This window comes from Oncorhynchus nerka, linkage group LG20 (genome assembly GCF_034236695.1).
Source record: "Oncorhynchus nerka isolate Pitt River linkage group LG20, Oner_Uvic_2.0, whole genome shotgun sequence".
Taxonomy (NCBI): domain Eukaryota; kingdom Metazoa; phylum Chordata; class Actinopteri; order Salmoniformes; family Salmonidae; genus Oncorhynchus; species Oncorhynchus nerka.
Window position 1 is genome coordinate 38,950,472 of NC_088415.1, and position 10,023 is coordinate 38,960,494.

The 10,023-nt window shown below is 40.1% G+C and overlaps 1 protein-coding gene across 1 annotated transcript; it reads left to right on the forward strand.

The window, feature by feature from the left end:
* Positions 1-416: 416 nt before the first annotated feature.
* On the forward strand, positions 417-9,547 carry LOC115102475 (olfactomedin-like protein 3B). Its single transcript, XM_029622464.2, has 3 exons — positions 417-735; positions 3,614-3,920; positions 5,417-9,547. The coding sequence occupies exons 1-3, from the start codon at positions 625-627 to the stop codon at positions 6,199-6,201; spliced, it is 1,203 nt and encodes a 400-aa protein (XP_029478324.1). The 5' UTR covers positions 417-624; the 3' UTR covers positions 6,202-9,547.
* The last annotated feature ends 476 nt before the right edge of the window (positions 9,548-10,023 follow it).

The window sequence follows — 10,023 nt, forward strand, 5'->3', positions numbered from 1 at the left end:
TGTTACTATTTTTTTTTAAAATCCATAAACAACTGTCTATCAACAGTCATGCACGGGCGCACCCACCCACACACGTACACCCCCACACACGTACACACTCACACACGTACACACTCGCTTGCACGCAGGCACATGTACACACGCATACACACACACAGTGTTGCCCAGTGTCCAGTACAACAGTACATTCACTTTTTGAGGACAGAAAGGGGCTAGAGGATCAAGGCTCCTCCCTGGGAGTTTGTGAAAACATTCCAGCTACGTGAGCGAGCCAAAGAGTTTGAAACCCAAGAACTTGGTCCTTCTCTCTCTCTCTCTCTCTCTCTCTCTCTCTCTCTCTCTCTCTCTCTCTCTCTCACCTCCACACACACACACACACACACACACACACACACACACACACACACACACACACACACACACACACACACACACACACACACACACACACACACACACACACACACACACACACACACACACACAGTTATTCACGAACACTCACACTCTGTAGGAAACCAACCATAAGTAGACCACGAGGAGACCGGACCAGACAGGAGGAAGGATTTTTGCTACCTGGACTTACGTACAGGACGCCCAGACTGTCCCTTGGATCTATCAACCATGACAACGGCTGTCCCCTTCCTCCTCTCCTTAGTCCTAGTCCTCACCAACGGTCAGTATTACTACCAGGGTCTCATGGATTATCTGGAGAACAGATTCCTTGCCATTGAGGTAAGAGACAAATTCCTAAACAACCGTTTTACACCGCACAACTCCACCTAAAGTGGTGTAGGACAAGTTTTAGGCAAGGAACAGGAATCGAATCAATGACGCAACTATGGTGAATCAAGTTTTCTTTTTGAATACTAGTGAGACAACATCCTTCTGAAAGAACAGCAAACAGCAGTTACTGTGAAATCAAGGACAGAGAGTCAAGGCCATGTGTCAGGCTTTATCTCTAGCATTCTGCAAAACTTTAGTTCGCGCTCAGTGTCTGCCTGCAAGGTTTTTATTTATTTATATATTTTTATGTGTTGACTAAAGCAATCCAATTAATACAATCTCTGTTCGACTCATCAACTTCTCGGGCTAAGGCCCTTAGAGAATATCAGTGGCCGTGAGCTGTCGTATCTATGCCCGAGTACTTCTCCTATTCTCTTTCCCCTTCTCAGAATACACACTAAGCCGTGTGAAACTCTTCATGAGGCGCAAAGATGACAACACGTTGATAATGAAAACAATAGGAACATTTACAGCAGTTACTGACAAAAAACGATAATGGTAAAATCATATTCTTTAGGATAAGCAAGAACAGGTGTGCCTTGCAATTTCTCTTGGCCAAATGAAAAGGCTGTCTGAGGCACTGTACAATATTCATTTTGTCAAATATAATATGCCAGGTTTGTGGGAGTGTGTTCTACTCCTCCTATATTGCAGCTATTCTATACTGATTATGCCAAGTTTGCTTACAGTATATGTTGAGTGTGATGAAGTGTCCAAGTAGTGGAATGCAGCTCCATTCTGTCTGCTTTAGATCCGACAGTATTACAGTTTTTCTCAATTGCTAAAACACTAAAACCCATTGGCTAAACAAAGTTCTCAGTTGCCTGGACTCATTTAGCTAATTATGCAGTCTGTTGTCAATACCTTAAACCATTAAACATGGTAAAACACAATTTGCAGATCTCACTTAGACTTTTCAGCAAAACTCTAAAAACATTCTCATTCTCAAAACACACTCTGCACTCTAATGCACATGTCATCCATACTGTTAAACACAAGTGGCAACAATCAAATACAAATAGAGAACATATGTCATTGATTGAACACAACCACTCAAAATTGATTTAACCTGTTTCAAATGATGCGACACAACCAATATAAGCCAGTTCAGAGAGCAAACAGGTTGTTGAAGGTGGGAAGGAGAAAGTCTGAGAATGGATACTGTAGTACAGTGCATTGTAGGCTGTATACTGTACAATGGACAAATTGTATTGCCCTGAACATTGTGCTTTCCATTTATTAACAGTACTGACTGCTCAATAGATTTTGACTGGTTGCAGGTTCATATCAACAAAGAACAATAATTACAGTATCACAGAGACAAAGGACAAGTTTGTGAGATGCAGGGTACAGTACTGTAAAAATAGGGGTACAAGGAGGAGGAAGAACAAAAAACAAAATTGCAAAGAGCAAAGCAGAGTAGTAATTTCTGATCAATTTTGAGCTACTATGATAGAACCTGTTTTCGTTCATCAAAAGACAATGACGGAAAAATATGAATTTCTTTTAAAATTAAAAATGTACTTCTCCCTGAGAATTGTATGTTTTGAACAATGTGTTTTCTATTTTTTGGGGTATTGTTTACTGACTGCATATCATGTATATAATTTTGATCACTTTGTTTATGATTTGAGAGCAGTGTTTGATTTTGAACACAGGTAAAAACTGTTTCGAGGCGAACGATTCATTTTGCAAGAGGAGTCAGAGGTTATGTAAATAGCGCTTGAAGATGAGGTTTTTGTGTTTAATGTTTTCAGGAAATGGAGCAAGGTTTCAGAAGTTGTGTTTTAGCAATTGAGAAAAACTGTATTAGCTACAGTAATCAGGAGTCCAGAATGCAGTCATTTATATGCACCAATCTATCCATTCATTATGACCATATCATCAGTTTCCTCTTTCGAACCATTTTCGAATATAGCAACCCCCCAAAATTGGGAAAATAGTGTGAGAATACAAATAACATTTACTTGACTGAAATGAATAATTTGTTTATCATTCAAATCTTCCTACCCCCTCCTGTTCTTTTGATCTTTTAAAAAGAATCTCCCTCCCGTGATGCCGCTGGCTCGACTCTTACATTAGTAATTAGAATAAGTCCATTCAGAAAGTTATTTTCATTTAGTATTTTTATTCCAATCCAACCAAGGACTCACTCAAGTACAGTAGTAAAAGAGAGAAAATTCAACTGTGGGTCTTAGACAGAGGAGAAATAATCTGTTGTTATTCCTTGTTATTCTCAACCTCTCTCGATGACATGATCCATTGGCGTAACCACACGAGGGTGTCTCCTTTCCACACACTTGTCCAGGTTACACACTTATATATATATATATATATATAGGTCAAAAAGGGGGTGCTTATATATACATAGCTTATACTGTGTATTTATATATATATATATATATATATAAATACACAGTATAAGCTATGTATATATAAGCACCCCTTTTTGACCTTTCGTCAATCTTAGCATGAGTCAACCTCTGTGTTTCACTGTCACTGAACCAGATCACTGAACAACATTGTGATAATAAACAACACACTTGTTTCCTCTTGTGAGATTTTGATGGTGGAATTGATGTTGATGGGTGCTGATACCTTCTGCCACGATAAATGATCACGATGACCCTGGTTTGACACGCGCTCCAACACCAACACCTGATACAAAACTCTGTCCATAGTGTTGTCCTTGTGCCTAAGACCTGTGCGATTGGAATGAACTAGAGTCTGATACTAGGACAATTACATTCACCCAACATTACAGTAATCCTCAATCGTCGGCCACACACCAAATCAACGTCCTCGATAACACATTATGCTCCCCCAGGATCGTATGCTCATATGGCACGAGCAGTCGAACCGCTACAACACAGAGCTGCGGCACTTCAAGAAGCAGACTGCTGAGTTTATAAAGGGACTAAACCAGGACCACGGGACCCTGCGCCAAGACCTGGAAGGGACAGGGGTACGAGTGGACCGCGTCGAGAGAGAGATGGACTACATCGAAACCCAAAACCCCGCTAAGCCCTGTGTGAACCAGGCAGACAGAATGGTGGATGTGGACCTGGAGGTGAAGGAGCGGGTGAAGGAGAGGAAGAGAGGGGGAGAGGAAGATGGGTACTCCAGAGTCTTGGGTGAGTAGAGAGAGGAGCAGTGTATGGGGAGTTGGGGGGAGCGTGAGTCGTAGAGCTCTGACGTCCTGTACAGGATGACTGCCTTTGATCTAGTGCCTTCATTTCCCTGCCTGAAAGAGACTTGGCTAAGGGAGACCTGTTGGCTTATGGAGCATGGTTACAGTATTTTTAGGCTTACAGTAAGCTCTTTACCACTTGTGGCAGTTGGTGTCCTCCCCTGAAAACCCATTCCACGGGAAAAGAGGTAGGAAACAAAGATTTGTTTCAAGTCATTTTTTGTTGTAGTTGCAATTTAGAGCTACATTTTGAATCACTGGGTAGGCTAGTCATTCATTTTATTTTCCTATAGATTTATCGCTAGTTGGCTATGAGTCATTTATTTCAAGGGGGGAATCAGTCTCCAATTTGTACTTCATGGACATGGGTAGTCTGGCTTTACTACCTACGATGTGACTCACAGCGGGTCGGTACAAATAATGTTGCAATTCAAAGTTCTATTTCACAGACAGTAGGTTCATTTAGTCAACTGTATAACCTCATGTAAAACACAGAGCAAACAGAGAGAGTTTCAGGTTCGGTAGCACATTAACATAAAAAAAAAAGGTTTATAAAAGTAGTTTAGAAGTAGTTTATAAACGGTTAATTATTTGTGTATACATTTCAAATAAACAGTTATAACGTTAATGTAAAGTGTTTACCAGGAGCTCTTACTCTACCTGAAAGGGGGAACCAGATGCTGACCTCAGGTCAGTGGCAATACTTAGAAAGTCTATATTCAAGGAGTGTTCCATGCATACGGAACAGCAACCCCCCCCCCCATTGTCAATGATTTAGACACACTCTATTCTAATTAAGAGTAAGTCTCTTTGTTGTCTTGAAAGCTAAAAATGTACTTTTATATCAGCAAAAGACCACTTTGCTATACTTCAGCATATCTGTGTCGCCCATCTTTCCCATTTTCCAAAGCACAATGTAGCCGTTTCTTCCACTTCCCTTTGATTGTGTCGAGTTCATTTTCATTTGGACTGCATTGAAATAGAGCCTGCTGCAGCCTGCGGGGTAGATGATGTGCCCGGCATGTTGAAGTAGACATCAAAACATGTTTCAGGTAGGCAAGGACACTGCAGAGGCGAAGTGGCTAAAAAGTAGTAAGCAGTTGAAAAGTTGCTCAAATTTTCATGATGAGATTCAAACTTGCAACCTTCGGGCTGCTAGACATTTGCATTATAAGTAAACATCTTTCTTATGTAACCATACTAAACGTAACATATCATACTAATTTGAGTGTCCCGGATTTACAATTACTATGTTACGTCTAGGCTATGAGACCCAGCCTGACCAGCCTGAACTCATCTTTGATTTTAAAAACTACAAATAGACCATTAACATTTATAATAGTAATATTTGATATGTTAAAAATAATTATCTGACAATGTTATTAAGACCACTCATGAAAACGGCTTTTCACGACACCACCTCCATTTATCTATCAACAGATTGTGTAGACATCATCTCCAGCATCAGAGCCATGAAGATCCTGAAGAGGATGGGGAGCCCCAAGGGCATGTGGACTAAAGACGCCAGGACCTCTAAGGTCTACGTCTTCAACGGCACGGCAGAGGACACCGTGTACCAGTTCAGCTCTGTTCTAGACTTCTCGTCCTCCCCAGGAGTGGCCCACAGCAGGCCTATAAGACTGCCCTCTCTGTGGAGTGGCACCGGATGTGCCGTCTACAATGGCTATGCCTACTACGTGATGGAGGGGGCCGACGAGCTCCAGGTGATTAAGTATGACCTGGCGAATGGCACATTGGCAGACAGTGCTGTGTTCCCAGTGGAGGTGGCAGACCATAGACCCGTCTACAGCCTCAACCCAGAGACTGCTGTGGACCTGGCTGCCGATGAGGAAGGCCTCTGGGCCCTTTACACCACCAGGGAGAGTGAGTCCATCAACCTGGCTAAGATGGACCCTGACAGCCTGGATATCGAGCAGATGTGGGATACACAGTGTCCCCAGGAGAACGCGGAGGCAGCCTTCGTGGTCTGTGGGACGGTCTATGTGGTCTACAACACTAGGGTGCCTAGTCGCTCTCGTGTTCAGTGTGTGTTTGACGTAAACGATGCGGTGACCAATGAGGAGGCTCCGCTACTGTATTTCCCCAGGAGGTATGGACTCCATGCCAGCCTAAAGTACAACCCTCAGGAGAAACAGATCTATGCCTGGGACGACGGCTACCTGATCCTTTACAAACTGTCCATGACGAGGAAGCTAATGGTTTAAGTGGATGGACTAGTGGGCATTTTAGTCAAATAACATTTTAGTCCGAGAAACGGACGGAAAACATTCTAACATGAAGACTATCACTGGAGACATATATTTGTTTTTTGACACCACTCACCCCACTGTCCATACTGTATACATTGTCTCGACAGGAAAATGTACCTCTGTGTTTTTTTACTTGAAATAATGCATTGAATTACTGTACTGTAGGTGCCCGTTACCAAACATATTATTGCTACCCCAGTTTGATATAAAGTTGATGTTGAATGGAGCTCTGAATTAGATTGGAATCGTAATATGTCCGCAACAACTGGATTTATTCGGGGCAGAGATCAGAAACGGTGTATAACTGAATGCCTTGATGGAATGTATGGCCCAGCTCTCCTCAAGATTTAATTTGGCTATTTGCATTCCACTTGTTTTAGTTCATCCAATTTACTCTTCCCTGCTGCTTGCTTCCTTTGTTGTTCACTTTGACATACGTAGTCGTGAAAGTGACAGTCTCCGGCTAAAGTTCATCGGCACAATCAGAGAAAAATATAAAGTCACAAAAACTTTACAGAGGAGAAATCTTACATGAATAAAAAATTATAATATTATGTGTGCCACCATAATTCATCATACACAACCGTTCAAAAGTTTGGGTGTCACTAAGAAATGTCCTTGTTTTGGAAAGAAAAGCACATTTTCTGTCCATTAAAATAACATCAAATTGATCAGAAAAAGAGTGTAGACATTGTTAATGTTGTAAATGACTATTGTAGCTGGCAACGGCAATTTTTTTAATGGAATATCTACATAGGCGTACAGAGGCCCATTATCCACAGCCATCACTCCTGTATTCCAATGGCACGTTGTGTTAGCTAATCCAAGCTAGAAAACCCTTTTGCAATTATGTTAGCACAGCTGTAAACTGGCAGCTTCATTAAATAGTACCCGCAAAACACCAGTCTCAACCTCAACAGTGAAGAGGCGACTCCGGGATGCTGGCCCTCTGGGCAGAGTTGCAAAGAAAAAGCCATATCTCAGACTGGCCAATAAAAAGAAAAGATTAAGATGGGCAAAAGAACTGACACTGGACAGAGAAATTCTGCCTAGAAGGCCAGCATCCCGGAGTCGCCTCTTCACTGTTGACGTTGAGACTGGTGTTTTGCGGGTACTATTTAATGAAGCTGCCAGTTGAGGACTTGTGAGGCATCTATTTCTCAAACTAGACACTGAAATGTACTTGTCCTCTTGCTCAGTTGTGCACCGGGCCTCACACTCCTCTTTCTATTCTGGTGAGAGCCAGTTTGCTCTGTCATTGTACGAAATCTTCTGTTTCTTAGCAATTTCACGCATGGAATAGCCTTAATTTATCATCACAAAAATAGACTGACGAGTTTCAGAAGAAAGTTATTTGTTTCTGGCCATTTTGAGCCTGTAATCAAACCCAGAAATGCTGTTGCTCCAACTACTCAACTAGTCTAAAGAAGGCCAGTTTTATTGCTTATTTAATTAGGACAGCAGTTTTCAGTTGTGCTAACATAATTGCAAAAGGTTTTTCTAATGATCAATTAGCCTTTTAAAATTATGAACTTGGATTAGCTAACACAACGTGCCATTGGAACACAGGAGGGATGGTTGCTAATAATGGGCCTCTGTACGCCTATGTAGCCTCTGTAGATATTCCAGCTACAACAGTCATTTACAACATTAACAATGTCTACACTGTATTTCTGATCAATTTGATGTTATTGTAATGGACAAAAAATGTGCTTCTCTTTCAAAAACAAGGACATTTCCAAGTGACTCCAAACTTTTGAACGGTAGTGTACATCTTTAAATGTAACTTTGCACCACCATAATTCATAACTTCTGTCTTTCGTTCTTGCAAAATAAATTGAAATGAAACAAAAATGTAAATACGCAACAGATAATTCGTTTTTTTGTTCAATTTATTACACATTGGACCTCATGTTATGAGTCATTAACAATTCAGGATTTAAACGGAAACAGAAATAAATCAACCCTAACAGGCGTCAATTACAAGAACAGTTGTCAAAACAGTTATATTACAAGTACAAATCTGCAATACAAAATTGGAAAGTCCGTGCCGTCCATGACGAATGGACAGGATACAAGATCATATTGAGAAACACAACAATAATAATAACAACAGATAAAGGTCTTTAAAACAGTACATAAACTGAGGCTAAATGTATATAACATGATATCATTACGTACTATGGATACAAACACACTAGTCCATATTGTCAGAACAGAAGATCATCATCATCATCATTAAAAACACCACTGAAACAGAGGAAGAACAAAACTACAGTCAGTTAATTTCATACATTTTTGTCAAATAGAAACAAACTTGGAGTCAAATATCAGGAGTCTAAAATAAATGACATAAATCTAATCAGAAATGTAATCAACAAGTGTATACCTACTGTATATATGTGAGAAAACATAAAACCATACTTTTTTTTAACAAACTGGAGTGAGTCAGATATGAGGAGTCTACCAGTAATGGAAGGAAGGATCTTATCACGATTGTAACCAGTAAATATAGTATGTGAGAAAACCTGAACAATCCTATTGAGAAGAAAGACACAATTATGGTGTGAGGGAATCCATCAAGTGACTCATTGTATTGTGTCTCGTAGACCTACCAACTTCTAATTAGAGAAAGGTCACTGACTCACTGCAAGAAATATGCCTGCGACTATCTCTAGGCTAGTTTCCCCCCACACTATCTGTCTGTATCTCTGTCTGTCCGTTTTGTCTGTCTCCCAGACAAAATGAGTTAAACGCCTGCTCTCTCTAGAGGAAGGAAATGGCTAAAACAGTAATATAATGTGTGTGTTAAGTACATTTGTTCACTTTTACCATGCCTCTTCTGCATCCTCTGTTTGATTTATACCATCTTCAGACATGCTTTTGCTGCATAGTTGTAGTCAGGCGGAAGCCACATTGTCATCTGGATGGCCATTCCAGTACTATCATTAAGTCACTATAACCTCCTGGGTTAAAAAACAACTACTACTACCAAATCTCAGTGCCAAAGTTGTGTAGATAGAATGCATGGAGAAAGAGTTCAAACAACTACCTCTACATAACCACAGTGCCAAAGTTGTGTTGACAGGATAGATTAATGCAGAGGCTTTGGTTTAGGGCACGCAAGAGCTTAAATTAGAGAAGGTGCCTCTTAAAACCGCTCCTTACATTCTGTAAACAACACCCACTTCCTGATACCCACTATACCAACCTGTTTCTCTATGTGCTTTCAAACATGTGCTTGTCAATTAGTAAAATAATCAAAACACTGTCATGGTCAACATAAAATAACATTAAGGAAGATTCCTGATTTCTATTACATCTTACATAACCCAACTGAGTCAAACAAGAACCCTTCTAATCAAATTGGTATCTTTAATTTACAACCTGTAGAAACTATGAGAATTGAAAGGTTTGGAACATTTGTGAAACATCAGAGCACAGTTGAAAAATATATGGCAAATAGAAATCAAAACTGGATGGTGTTCAATATATATATTTATATATATTTACAAAAAATATATATATGTTGGGGATTGGAAATAATGCAGACAATTACATTGATGGAAAATAAATCAATGAATTGGTAGCCCATGTTTGGTTGCACAAGTTATTATTAAAAACGATTTGTAATCCCTGCTGTATTTTCTCTAATAATTTAAACAATACATTTACTACATAGCGCAGAATATAATGAGTCTCACTGGAAAGAAAACATGAATTAATAATATATAACATATGCCATTTAGCAGACGCTTTTATCCAGACATTTTACAA

Coding starts and splice junctions, on each gene's coding strand:
- LOC115102475 (XM_029622464.2), top strand. CDS start 625: ATGACAACGGCTGTCCCCTTCCTCCTCTCCTTAGTCCTAGTCCTCACC. Junction 736..3,613: donor ACAGATTCCTTGCCATTGAG/GTAAGAGACAAA, acceptor ATGCTCCCCCAG/GATCGTATGCTCATATGGCA. Junction 3,921..5,416: donor TGGGTACTCCAGAGTCTTGG/GTGAGTAGAGAG, acceptor ATCTATCAACAG/ATTGTGTAGACATCATCTCC.